This window comes from Zalophus californianus, chromosome 7, assembly GCF_009762305.2.
Source record: "Zalophus californianus isolate mZalCal1 chromosome 7, mZalCal1.pri.v2, whole genome shotgun sequence".
Classification (NCBI taxonomy): Eukaryota; Metazoa; Chordata; class Mammalia; order Carnivora; family Otariidae; genus Zalophus; species Zalophus californianus.
The window spans coordinates 55788595-55804078 of NC_045601.1; the positions used below are offsets into that span (position 1 = coordinate 55788595).

At 31.5% G+C, this 15484-nt stretch overlaps 1 protein-coding gene across 1 annotated transcript in view; it reads right to left on the reverse strand.

Moving 5' to 3' along the window:
* The window catches only part of LIN28B (lin-28 homolog B), a 118305-nt gene extending 103092 nt beyond the window's left edge, over positions 1-15213 (reverse strand). Inside the window, exons 1-2 of the mRNA XM_027603369.1 lie at positions 14965-15213; positions 13958-14145 (exon numbers count right to left, since the gene is read on the reverse strand). Of these exons, the coding sequence (XP_027459170.1) occupies positions 13958-14145; positions 14965-14974 (198 nt within the window). The 5' untranslated portion in view covers positions 14975-15213. The remainder of the gene's footprint in view (positions 1-13957; positions 14146-14964) is intronic.
* Between the last annotated feature and the right edge of the window lie 271 nt (positions 15214-15484).

Below are 15484 nucleotides of genomic sequence, written 5' to 3' on the forward strand. Positions count from 1 at the left end.
AGCAATCTTATACTATAGTTTATAGTGTTTACCCCACTGGATCTGCATTTTTTACTCATCTTGGGAAAAAAAGAGATTTTGTGAACAATCTCTCTAAGGAATAAAATAATTACAACATTTCTAGATCTATCAATATCAATTTATTTTCACTGTTGGCCTATTTTATGATTCAGTTTGTGGATTCAAAAGTCCTCCTCTAGGCAAAAATATGTTACACACAAAAATATTATCCTTAGGGGCGCCTGCGTGGCTCAGTCAGTTAAGCATCTGACACAGAGTAAAACATTTCATATACACTTTCTTTGGAAATTTAGGTAAATGCTACAAATATCAGTTAGTGTTTAGAAATGTTAAAATTACCTAACCATCCACTGCTTTTGTTTATGTCCTCCTCCTCAATGTTAGGAAAATCACTGGCAGCAACCTTTAAATAAGGTATAAAAGATTTAACCGAAGCTAAGTAAAGAGAGGAAAAGTGGTAAAGGACTAGGCTGGACTTTGCTAATGTCTGAACAGAAAAAGTAGACTTCTTTTTCATAACAACAGTAATATCCAGTGCACCAAAAACAAATTTTATATTAACTTAGAATATATTTGAAAAACTCCTATTATCTATTATTAACATTTTCTCACCCATACTCTTCTCTAAGGGATGATACTTCTGCTATGCTAAAGACAGACAATTTGTGCTGAGTGATTGCTTTTTCCTGGTATCTCTAGAGCTAGGGCCTCAGGCTTCCTTCCGAAGGGGCAAGAGGAGGGGGAGGGGGAAAACAAGGGAAGAAGGAGACTAACCAGAGTCCACTTAGGGCCTTCATAATTCCTAGCGGCAGATCAAATGATAATGTTTTGGCAGGGAATACTTTGGGACCATCATAGTGCTTTAATAATTTGAGTAATTTCTTTTTTCAATTTACAGCTAAAATTTTTTTAAATGTAAGTCAAAATAATTAACTCTATTGTATTAAAATCTTACTCTGAAAACATTTTTTTTTTTTAGTTTTTGATGTAATGTTCAATGATTCACTAGTTGCATATAACACCCAGTGCTCATCACATCACGTGCCCTCCTTAATGCCCATCACCCAGTTACCCTATCCCCCCCACCCACCACCCTTTCCACAACCCTCAGTTTGTGAAAACATTTTCCTATGTTTTATGAGATTTTCCAAAAATCATTCAGATTTTGTAAATTTGGGTAACTGAATATATGTCAAACATTGAATCTCATAGGAAATTCTGGATTACCTATACACATATTAATGGTTTAATAGTGACCAGATATTTTTTAAAAGTAAAAGCAGAAAGAATGGAAGAGTGGTCAACATCTAACAAGGCAGTTTCCCAAACATTATCTGTTAACATTTTTAAAAATCAGAATGTCTTTACAAAAATAAACACGCAACCCTAAGATAAAGAATATGTACTGAAACAAATGTCCATATTTACTTGGTCTTTCATGTACTTCAACTACTTAAAAATTATTTCCCATTTATTATGAAGTTTATTTTAGGAGAAAGAAAATCCAGAAATCAAATCATTCATGAACTGTATAGTCACAATAATCCACATGAAAACAAGTAGCAATACCCCAAATGGTATTACTCCCACAAATGAGCCTTATACTTTCGAACAAATATGAAGTCACTTAAAGCCATATAAATTCATTGTAAAAATTACTTTTCTGTGTGCAAGTTAAAAAAATTTTTGCAGGAAAAAACACAGAGTTATAAAAGGAAAACATTCAACTTTCACCTTCTAATATTAAATTTTGTTTGAGGCGGGGAAAAAAAGCACATAGTACACATACAAAAAAAACTCAGTAGCAATTTTTTTAAAGTAGGCTTTTGTTTGTTAATATTTTTATTTTAAACTTACAGTGAGACTAAGATACTAAATAGATTATTTCAACAATAAATATCAATACTAGATTTAAATACTTGAGAACAGCCTTGGTGTTTTATGAATAGCTTGCTACCCAAATGTATATGAAGTAAGATCACAGAAATGAAAGATCGGGTACCCTAAGCCTTTCCCAAAAGCAAAATTTTAGTGACAATTTAAACATTAAATAAAGTGTCAACAAATATTTACGTTAATTGATTAATTAAACAGAAAAGGAAATATCCAACTGCAAAGCACATGTAAAATAAATCACTTGCTATAAATTTTAATATCAATAAAGCATGGACCAGCATATTAATTACAGACTTCATACCAGATCCTAGTTATTGAAAAGCTGATACATCCACTTTTATTAATAGAAACTTAAGAAACTTTCTATATATCAATAAATTTTTCATATTTTGAAATCTGATTAACCAAGTATCTGGGATTGATAACAAAATCATAGCATTAAATATCATTGCTCTTTAAGATCCATAAGACTATAAAAATGAAACAATGCTTTTCTATGGAACAAAAGTCTGGAACATTTTATTGAAATATAATATTTTAAATAAAAACGCATCCTAGATTTTAAAATAGTATTGTTCTCAAAAGTCTTTTAAAAGGATTTACGTGTTTGGAAATATCATGTGCCAAAGAACACTATATTTTAAAAATCTTTGAGAAGATATTCTTTTAAAATTACCATGATTTCAAATATTTTACTTATTATTTAGTGACAACTATATTGTTCACTAACATAGAATTTAAACATTTGAAAAAATAGCTTAAGAGCAAGTTCAAACAACCTTAAAGATTAAATATTTAATGATTCATACTAAATCATAACATAATGACTAAACCACCAAATTAGAACCAAATATCAACATTTTCCTCACATTATCTAACTTCATAATAAAATATTTGTCCATTGATCTTAATAGCCTAAGAGCTGCATAGCATTTTCTCTCAAACAACTACCTACAATGCTTATTATTACTGAAAGGTTAGATGGAAGAGGAACAGAAGAAAATGTAACCAATTAATTTCTTCTTATATTTACATGCAGTCCTGTAACACATTTCTTTCCTTTTTCTACCAGCAGTTTTTCCTTGCTAAATCATCCCAACCACCACTCCTACTTTCTTTACACTGTGAGTTCTGAGAAATAAGCTACAATTCAGAAACTCCAAATGATGCTAAAAGAAAATAGAAAAATAAGTACACTATGAAGGTACCACAATGTAGATAACAAGAGGAGTAGTATTTGAAAAATCTATTTAAGTGACCTTTTTTGGCTTTCTAAGAAAAACAACAGCATGTATGTAAACTGAGGTATAGTTGTTGAAAAACAAATATTTTAATGCATAAAACACATGAATTCAATAAATATTTTCATGAATATTTCATATAAACATAAAACTTTGATATCTTACTCATTTTGAGATTCACTTCCATTCTATCTGTAGCTAACCAAAAGGGAAGTCACATGACTTACACAATGAAAGAGAAAGAACAGTTTTCTTTCCTTTCTACAGGAAGAAACAAAAGCTCGGTATTAGCTATCCAAGGCCAATGGGTGGGGCCTGCAAGCCAAAAAGCTGTAATGGATTGAGGTTAAAATCTTAATGGGGGCCCACTCAAACCTTCTGAAAGCATCAAAAATGTGAAAACGGCAACCAAAGCTTACAGAAAATAAGAAGCATTTAATGTAAGTTAGTTTTCGTAACTGGAAAATTCTATAGGAACCTAATTCCGTTTCTAAACAATGTTGCTGCTTTTGTTGGGGTAAAATCACCTAACTGTGATTCCCTAGCAGATACACACACCATCCCCCACTGGCACACAGATACTTCACAAGCTTCTTGAATAAATAGGAGTATCCAATGTCCAGGGTGATGGGTGGTCCTGAGGTCCTGAACCAGAGCTGTATACTTTTAAGGGATGCTGAGATAAGAACAAAGTGTTTTGTGTTTGTTTTAAACCTGGCTCTGTATTTAAAGTCTTCACACCATTACTGATAACAGTTCATAAACTGGTACTATAATTGATTTAAGCAAATTTTAACTGTCAGTATAAATACTGGAAATTAAATATATCAAAACAAAATAAACACTTTGAGCCTTTTTATAGTTCTGATTGAAATTAACTAATTCAATTTACTTTAAAGTAATCACGACATTTCAAAGCTGTAAAATCTCAACCTAAGATAGAATATCATTACACTTTCACTACCAACAGGGTGCTTTTATAATAGCTTATGAAATAACATGTATTTAAATGAAATTATATACACCAAATAAATTGCAATGCAATGAAAAACTTCTAAATTAGTGAAATTTAGCATCAAGCATCAACTATTATGCCCATTTTTATACTCCAGGCTTTATTTTAAGTCTAACAGAAAGAGATTTTTTACAGAGCAGAAAGGCAGGATTTACAAGTGGCCCAAGGAAAAGATAAGCAATGAATAGTTCTGACCCCAGCTTCTCTGGTTTGATCAAGTGGGTCTGCAACCTGAGCCAAAGGGCGCAAATTCCTCACCATTCAAAATTCTTCAATGGCATGGGGGAGGAAACAGTGAAAGGGGCAAACGTGCAAATCCAACTGTCCTTAGATTTAGTATTCAACTAAAAATTTTAATTAGAGAGCTAAATAAATGAGCTCATTACTGTGATTAAATTTCAGATTCATAGTTTAACCAATCCTAAAAAAAAAAAAAGCTTTTTTTACTTGTTAAAATTGAAAAAAAATTTATTCATTTATCTTAAATGTATGACTTACACAGAACTGTGTTAGGTTATGTGTCTCTAATATCATTTAATTGATTTAAGGAAGTTGTTGAAAGTGGAATTAGTCTCCAAGTACCAGTGTTCCAATATTGTAAGCAAAATGATGTATTATTAAAGTCATACTTTGGAAAAACAGTTGAAAAAATTCATTCCAAGCTCCACAATATATCGAGGATCCATGAAGTTTTTAAAGCAAGAGATAGAACCTGTGTTGTCAGACTTCTGTTACAAACTGAACTAAGGATAAAGAATTCATCTGAATGAAGAAAATGTTAAGATAAAAGAATTTAGGCATTATAGTATCTGGGCACATTCTAGCTACTATCAGTAATGGCCTAGGCAACTGCTTACAAAGCCTAAAGGAATAAATGGTCATGAAGAAATCATGGCCAGAGTAAAGTTAATTTGAATTTTACATAGAGTCTTTAGATAATACAGCACAATAAAATTGAACAAAAACCTTAAAGTTATTAGCAAACTTAAAAGACTTTGAAATAAATGTCAACTTTAAGATTAACAAAGTAATAAATTTTTTTATTATTATATTATGTTAATCACCATACATTACATCATTAGTTTTCGATGTAGTGTTCCATGATTCATTGTTTGCTTATAACACCCAGTGCTCCATGCAGAACGTGTCCTCTTTAATACCCATCCCCCCCAAACCCTCAGTTTTTTTCTCAGAGTCCATAGTCTCTCATGGTTCGGCTCCCCCTCCGATGTCCGCCCCTTCATTCTTCCCCAACAAAGTAATAAATTAAAGTGGGTTTTGATTTTAAAAAGTGGACTGTTATAACAAAAGGTTAAAACAGCCAGTAAAAGTTAAGTGTGTTATTAATAGCACAGTAAAATGATTCTAAACATTGGTAAAGATAGTTTCTACACAAGAAATCTGAAAACTGGGTGCCTGGGTGGCTCAGATGGTTAAGCATCTGCCTTCAGCTCAGGTAATGATCCCAGGGTTCTGGGATCGAGTCCCACCTCTCTCTCACTGTCTCTTATGAATAAATAAATAAATCTTAAAAAAAAAAGAAATCTGAAAACTATGTATTTTAAGACTGATAAGAAATCACTGTATTTAGCTCAAAATTTGAAAACTAACATTTATTATTTTATCATAGTTTCCCCCAATTTAAATGGGTAGAAGCTACATAACTAGGTTTCATAAAAAAGTGAATGGTTTATGGGAAAAAAATGATCCACTGCTTTTACACATTGTATGAAAAGAATGAGAATTGGAAAAATCTTATTAAAAATTTTGCTAAAAAGAATAAAATAATATGTAGCAAACTGTAGAGCATAACTCTTAAGTCTATCATCCAAGAGTGATTTACACCTACTATGTGATCAATAAAAAAATACATGAATAAATATTGAACCAGAAATGCTTCTAGAGTAACCATTTTCTTACAAGTTAGTACTTTTACACAATAGACCATCTTGCCAATTTATACCTCTAAGAATGTTTACTCAGTTGAGATAGAAATTCATTATATTTCTAAAAAAAAAGAAATTCATTAAATTTCTAACAAGAAATATGAATATCAATAAGCCTAATTATGTCCTTTAGGTAGGCAATGATTTACATTGCATGAAAAAGTACCACAGGATAAATGAAATTAAGACAGAAGATCAGTGAAATGCATACTAATTAATCTTATTTTCATAAACATAGAAACTACTAGTGAAAAAGCAAGTAGAAATAACTCTAAAGAGAAACAAAAAACATTAAAGTAAGTGTGGGCTGTATTTGATAAAGGATACTGAATTGTAGCTTATCTCTAAGGTGACAAAGTTAAAAAGAGCCAGGTCATTTAACCAGTTACAATGACATATCAATAATCATATAGAACAACTAAACCTCCTGTCTTCAAGGGTGACTGACTACAAATGGACACAAGGAAAATCTTGGGGTGATGAAAGTTCCATATCATGACTGTGGTGGTGGTTACATAATTTGTCAAAACTCATCTAATTGTAACTTTAAGTTGGTGAATTTTACTCTATATAAATTATACCTTAAAAAAGCAGAGAATGCCAAAAAATAAATGACATGAGTTTACTATCTTTTAAATTTTAAAAATTAAATTTTAAAAATTTAAATTTTAAAAATTTTGATGATTTACATGGTGAGAATATCAATAAAAATACAGTGCTCAAAATAAAAATTAAAACTAAAACCTGGTACTGTTACATTCTTAAATTATTTTCACGTATACTACCTCAATGAGCTTACCTTAACCTTGAAAAATGGGGAGGAAAGATATTATTGAACACATTTCACCTATGGGAACACTGAAGCTTGAAGGAAGTGACTAGCCAAAACTAAGAAAACCACCAAGTGGCAGAGCCAAATCCAAATTTTCCTTCATTTCTGATCCTTTTTTATTCCTTAGTCTACCACATTACCACTTCTTAGTAATATTAACTAGGTACAACAAACATTACTGAGCCCTTACTATCTCCCAGGCTCAGTATTAAATGCTTTACATGTGTAATAACATTTAATCCTCATAATAACCCTATACAAAAGTGGTTACTGTTTTGTCCCCTCCCTTTATGGGACCCTGAGACACTGACAAGGTAACTCCCCCTACAAACAATGAACTCGGATTTGAATACTGATCTATGTGACCAGAAGGTATTCCACTGTATACTACCTCACAAAGATTAAATAATTAGTTACAGAGCAAAAGGTATTATATATCACAGCAGGTCTATTTAAAATAATACTTTAGCTTATACTTAAGAATATACAAACTGGCTATGTACAACTGAATACTCAGGTAAAACCCATGATAAAACAAACTATTAAGACAACCTGTATAACTAATTCATTTCCAAGACCCCATTTATATCCTGATATTTTAAACAAACAATATTATATGCCATAAAATTATAATAAAATGCTTTGTAGTTCACTGTAATGGAAATTAAGCTATTAACATTATACAACACATTGTGCCCAATTTTAAAGAGAACACATAAAAGAAGATACCAATTTAATTCTCTACTATGAATGTATTCCACTGAAAATAACTTACGTGTGATTTTATTGTGATAAGGACTAGGTTACATTTTAGTTTATTTATTAAATACACACTTGCTACACAATTTATATAACACCCCGAAAAGTTAGGTATTAATTACTCCAATTTGCTGCTGGTTTTAAAAAGAAAGGGAAGACTAAGCCTATCAATTATCTATAAATCTTAGGTTAGACAGCATTTCCAAATTGTCAAATATTTAGACACTGGGTGGGGGGCTGTAATTTTCAGATAATTTTCCAATTTGTTGCTAGATGGAAAATAAAATCAATCCTGATATATCAAAATGCAATATAACAAATACTTTTTTGTTACTCATTCAATAGAAGTACTCATTAAAAGATAATTTCTAAATGTACCCCACTGAACTACAATGTATTTTCCTGAATATGTTAGTGTTAACTTTTCAATATTAGAAGATGTTGTAATCAAATTATTTTAGGAAAGACTATAAACCCTTTAAGTTTCTTATGGACTGTGTATGTTACAATGCCATAACCTATGGTAACTATATGTTGAACAAGCTGAATTTCTTGTTACTTAAAATTCAGTGAGAAATATCTCAAGATATAAAGAATTGATAATAATAACTACAGTTCATATGTAGTTCCAAATTAAGTCAAAAGAATATCATATTTAAAGTAATACATTTCCAGTTTAATTAATCAGAAATACCCTCACTTTATTTGTTTAGGTTATACTTGGATTAGAAATAAAAACACAGCACACCATATTTTTAACTAGTAACTTTTAGGTTATTCACAATACCAAAAGAACTACTCAGTTAAGATATACAAAACTATCTGCAATGATCTATGTAATTTCTGAACAGAAAGAATTCTGGCAAGTTTAAATAATAAGTCTTCCTTGCTGCCCCAAAGCAACAAAATTTACAATGATCTCACTTTTTATCTACCATGTTGAATGTAGGTAACAAAAGAAGTTTTTAACTTGTTATGAAACCCAAGAACTCTAAGATTCAGTTAAAGGTAGGTTAAAGTTGTTATGCTAAATACTGGTAAGTGGTTTCTCACATATTTGTTTAAAAAACAATTCTTTGATTTATTGCCTTCATTTTTTGTGAATAGTCTTCAAAAAAAATACAAAATAAGTAAGAGGAAAATATTTAAAACTTACAACAAAAATCTTTATTCATTTTTATTGAAGTATAGTTGATATGCATCAATAGTATTTAACATGAGGAAGACTATCTTAAATATATGGCCAATTCACATATTGGCCACATTCAATTTAAACTGAATTAGAATAAAAATATCTTTTTAGAAGTAAACAAAAACAAAAAGGTCTTGAAAATGGACCAGCATTTGAAAATCAGAAGGAAAATTAATATCTTTCAAGACAATAAGTCATAAAATTTTGATTTAAATGCCTTTACATGTGATTTTATGATTAAATAGCTTTAAAGCATTTCATTAGGGATTCTTCCAAATTCGTCAACTGGGCAAATCATCTTGAAAACTTGGTAGCTTTAGGAATAATTTTCAAAATATTAAAATGTATAATTCACTAACAAATGAGCTATAACTATTAATGATCATATTTTTTAATTTCTAAGATTTTGCTATGTCTAAATAATTTTTGACACTGATATTTTCAACAGCCCCAAAAATAATAATAATCACAACCATTCTGTGAAAAATGTATTCATGCTAAACTATGATAAAAATAAAGATGGCTAATCAATTGGTGATGAAATATGAAAAAAATCTTCAAACATGAACATACTAGAGTAAATCTGTTTTCATGAATTGCATAGTTAATAATCACTGAGACAAGAACTCTCTGCTACATCAACTGAATTGTGTATAATACATAAAATTTTCATGCATTTAGAAACTATTCATCTCCAAATGTTTTCATATCATATACTGTTAATAAAAATGCCTTAAATTTATCTCAGTTACAGAATTATTCTTATTTCTGTTTCCATTGCTTTGAGATGTTTTCTGAGCAAACTAATAAAAGGAACATAAAAAATATATTAAATCGTTGTAATATGGACATTTGTGTTTTCCATTAAGATCAAAGTATAAACCAGAAATAAAGAGCATAAGAAGAAAACATCAATACTTGAAAAGTAAATTAAGAATTCAAAACCAAATTATTAATAAATATTTAAGCCTATTAAGTAATGGTAGCTAAATTACAGTCATTTTGACACTATTCTTTCTCTCTGGAAAAAAAAATTCTTACATAAATAGTGAAATAAATGAAATACATTTATATTAAAAATTCTTTATACCATAGTTGATGGCAAAGAATTCTAGATATGTAACCCAAAAAGCAAAGAAAATATTATTATGCAAATGGGCTGAAGAGAGGAAAATAATGAGAATGGATTCTATACCCCCGCCCCAACAAAATAAAGTTTATTTTTTCTCATTAGGTGAGAAAATGACTTTGGAAATAAATATCAAAATTTATGTAAAGGAAAACTTAAATGATAATAAACATCAATAAGTAGTTATTAGGGAACATTGCCCTTCTCCAAAAAGATCTAACTTTAAAACCATGTGACTCATCTAAACTATCATTAAATATTTAAGTTCTGTGAAAGTTTATAATATTTCAAAAGGTTGCAAGAGACCTATCCAGGTAATTTAAGTATGTTATCCCACAATCTAACTGTGAATGCAATTTTTTTAACTTATCAGTAACAATAAACTAAAAGAAGTATTAATTATTAGCACCTAACAAAATAATTATACTCAAACTGATGAAATCGCCTTAGAAGCAAAAGCAACCTAGACTTACAAATCTGCATTAACCATGTATGTATGTTCTTACTTCAATTGAGAGACAAATCTCTGCTTTGCACTGGATCCTCAAGTAAGAAATTCCTACAAATGTATCCTATTTACAAACTAAATCATCATCAAAATTGTCCAATTTTAATTATTAAATATTTTAAGGAACAACTCAAAAACAATAAGCTGTAACAAAATTCAAAAATACAGTATTTATATATTCTTGTAAGTTTTTAAAAATATTATTAAATGCTATCGTTTCCATATTAACGTGTGTCAGAATACATATATTTATTACCAATCCATAATCATATGATCATTTAAATCACAATTTAATATTAGGAAGTCAAACGAAGACTGTCATTTTTAAACCACCAGTGGTCACATACCATCCTCAAATAGCAGAATCTCACTGCATTTATCAACAAGTCTAAAGATAAGAAGGGTACAGCACCTAAGGCATGTTTATTTTTGAGAAATTGGTGACACTACAGAGATCAGAAGAAAGTGTGACTGTACTCTTGCCAACAAATTTTAAATAGAATTATGTTAACTATTAATGTACAGCTCTATTTTAAAACTACACATGCATATATTCTCTTCATTTCATAACAACTAAATTGTTCTTGATGTGCAATTCTTTGCAGTAGAGCTATTTTTTGCTATTCCTGTTTATGTATTTTATTTATTTATTTTTTGTTGAAGTATACGTAGTCAATATTTTTTAAAGAAAAAAAAATCCTGGAAGCCACAGCATGAATTTTTAAACATTACATTAAACTAAAATGATTTTTTTTTATTTCCCCGAATACATACTACTAAAAATGTTTCATAGTACTTAAAAAATATCTAGTGACACATGTACTTCTGAAGACTCAAAAAAAAAAAAACCAAAACCCAAAACTATTCCATGTACTTAAAATAATGAGTAGATATCAGTCCAGTTGAATATTTAAAATTCCTAATTACCTACCATGCTTATTCTTTCATAACATAATAGTATGTAGATAATGTGGGAAAAATCTAATTTGAGTCATATATTAAACATAGTATGCTTTCAAAAATTCTCATACAGTAAAAATGCCAGTAAAATAATAAGTTTAAAAGTATTTTTAAAACTTTTGTTAAATGGTCCTGAATTGTAACCTGATTGTGTAAGTGATGCTGACATGATACCTGCACACATCATTTATGACTATTTATTATTACCTGCAAATGCTTGGCTAAAATCTGTAGGATTCCTGCCTTGTTCAAAACAATTATTCATATGATTTATATGCAATTTATGTGAGTCCCAATATAAGAGAAACTCCTCCACCAAGGCATCAAAATCAAGAAGAAAAAAAAAACAACTGAAATCTATGTAATTTTTCCCTACGAAAAAAGTGAGATATATTTCAAAAAATGAATACTGTAGCCATCAAAAAAATTCCCTGAAGTATCACTTTCTAATTTTAACTTAAAGAATATCACTGCCCTGGTTTGTTACATCACAAAAATGCTAATACTTAAGTTTTATCAACTTTTTTACATACTTCTTCCTAAAAATGTAAGAACACAAATATATACATTTTATGAGAATTTTTCTCATACATCATTTTAATACTGTTTTATTAGTAAATACATGATTTGTAACAGAAGATTAAAGCAAGCTTAATAGTAATAATCAACATTTGTACTCTAGAAACTGTTCACTACCTATAAATAAAACTTTTCCAGCAATATAGTATTTCATAATTCAGTGGATATACTTAAGTTTACCAACATATAACCATTAAATAGCTTAAATTTGGATGTCTTGTGGTTCTAAATATTAATACTGGTTAATAAAATGTCTAATATTTGAATGTATTAAAAGGTAAACACAGGAAAACAAATTATAACAAGGTGTGATCAAAGAAGAAAAGGGCTATTTTTTTTCATTCATCTATAAAACAAATTTATGAGATCATAAAGAACAATTTAACAACCTAAAGAAGGTTCAAAGTGGGGAAAGCCAGAGCCTGAGAGAAAATGGATTTGTCAATGATTTCAGTCATTCAGTATAGGGAGGAAAAAGGCAGAAAATGTAGGTTCATTTTGCAATATAAAGTAAGAGGCATAAAATCCAGTAGCCTGTCTATGGACTTCTATTTATATATTTAAACCCTGTTTCAATTCACAGATTATGCTGATCCTTCCACATGTAAACAGCCAATAATGATGGCCAGGCCCTTAGGAAAGGAAAACACACACCACACAGCAAGGTCAGGAAGCTACCAACCACCACAAGACAACAGATCAAAACAGAATGGTTTCATATGTTTCTATTGTTTATATACTTAATTTGAAGATGATATTCCTTGGGGAGTAAAGGGCGTTGTAAATATTACCAGGAACATGCAACACAGTATCAAATAAAATACACACTTTTCTTGCAAATATACTAAGTATTTCTTGCATGTATGTGTCAATCTGTAGTATTGAGAGCCATTCATTCAATTTTTTAAACTTAAATGTCAGGCCAAAATAAACCTCTTTGGTCTTAAATCCCTTTACTCCTAAGAATTCCTTACAGATAATTAACTTCTTTCAATGAAATAATCAAGCTCACAAACTGTAATTTTTTTTTTTGCTATAGATTAAGCAATAGAGGAGTGAAAATGGAAGAGTAGTATTAGTTCACTTGTTTCCAGGTTAAAATTTTGAAAATAGTAAGCAATGACATTCTGTTTGGTATTTAAGCACCTTAAAAATTACAACACAATATAAGGAATGGTGGAAATTTACCCAAAATAGCCGACTAGAACATTTTAAACACAAACTAGAGCCACAGCTGGCCACATGTTTTTTGAGTTCAGTTTCTTAAAGAGACAGTATCCTTGGACCTATGCCCTACAAGGGAGCACATTTCTACAACGTTCGATTACCAAACATCTTCTCTTGGCATTTCTTCAAATCCACAGTTGGCCAACAGTGTTCTATTTTATTTTACTGTAAAATCAAATTATTTTTATTTGAATCTCCAAATAACTATCAGGGAGGCAGAAACGAAATAATAGGGGAAGCTACTGTGACTTAAGATATCTCAAGTAAGGATTTCCTATAATAGCAAATTTTTTTAAACTTAAAATGATCACTGTTTCTTCATTCATTTCCCCACTCATTCACTCAGCAAAGGCGACAGAGTATATTGTAACCCTTAACACCGGAAGCTACACTACAGCAATTTCGCTGTCGAATGAAGAGGGGAACTTGCTAATAAAGTCACCAACCAGCACCCAAGCAGTGAAATTTCAAAGATTTCATTTTCTGTTTAGGAAAAGATACCCAGTAAGGGGCCCATACACATACCCTAAAAACCGGATTAACTCAGGATGGTAAGGAAGATTTTCTCTTTCAGTGTTCGTCCATTGACAAACCTACTGACCAACTCCTGCACATGGAAAAAAAGAAGAGGGGGGATAGAAGTTTGGCTTACTTGGTGTACAAACACATCGACTGGAATATCCAAGGGGCTTCCCTCTCGGTTTATCATGGAGATGAATCCAAATCCCATTCGCACATTGAACCACTTACAGTGGCCAGTTCCGTGCAAAACCTGGGATTCCTCCTCTGCCTGCTCCGGCAGCTTCCCGGGCTCTTCTCCACCACCTTTGCTTGCCCCGCCTGAGTAGAATAGGACAAAAAGAGTAAGTTAGTCTGGATTCCCAAACTGTTCGTTGAAAGAGAAAAAAACTGATTGGGGCGTGGGGGTAGGAAATAGAAAGAAACTCGAATAAATGGTTGATTCTTTTCTTGTACGGAAAATATTTAAAAAGAAAGGGTTAAAAGGGGGAAGCGTGGGGAGGAGGGAGCCACACTGTTCTATTGATCACATCAACTTCCACTTTTCTGTACATACGTGTACTTTTCCATTTAACTCCATTTTCCAGCCACATATTACAATACAGCATGCGATACTTTACTTGCATATTGCTGATTTAACACTGATCCCATTTACAAAGAGAAATTTTCAGCGGAACTATTCTCTCCTGAGGGCACGAGGAGGAAAGAGAAATCGTGAAGATGGTTAGAACTAGTTAATGCACATGCGGCAGCAGTGAATCCAGGGTTATTTGCAATGTGCATACCCCTCCCCCCCAATAACTTTCAATTAAAGTTGGGGTGGAATGGGGGAGGGGGCAGGTGTATAAAAGTTTTCTTGGGCTCACTAACTGAAACTGCGCTTAATCACACTCAAACAATTCAAACAATAGCCCACTGAAAGCTTTTCAAGTTGTGAATCAGTGTGGGCGGTACAAAACATTTTTGGAGATCTATAACAATAGGTTGCAGAAAGCCCCATTGCGCGATGGGGAGTGGGGGTAATGCCCCGTATTGGGGTAAAAGGGGAAGGGGGGACCGGGAAAGAAGGTTGGGAAAGGGGGAGGGGGGAGAGAAAGGAAGAGAGAAAATCACAGTAAAACAATAGAAAAGAAAATTAACCTTCGGCCATGTTGCCCCACGGGCCCTCTGCTCCAAACTCGTGAGATGAAAACTTTCCCTTTGGAACGGAGTGATCTTCTGCATCAATCTAACATCTTGATTTTGTGCGATCACAAATTTAGCTCGCATGGTCTAATGTGCTTTCCCTCTTTTGATTTTTTTCTCTTCTCTCTCCAGTTTCTGGCCCCCTGAGCCACGTGACTTTGTCAATTACATGCTTTCTTGCTACTAATTTCACCTCGGATCCTTAAGGGGCTGGCAAGAGGAAGAGATAACCAATCGCCATTTCATCTATGCTGACATCAAAATAATTTATGAATGAACATGAAAAACTCAAACATGTTATCTTAAAGACAATTTGGGACGCTTCTTTAGGATAAATCAGAATGCTGATTTCGTGCTTTTACTTAAACACAATGGAGGGAATGTGAATCGTCTATTTAGAAAAACGGCAGTCATATATGTGCCCACGCGTGCCTTACACACAAGCCTGTCTAAATAATCTCATTTAGGGGGAAAA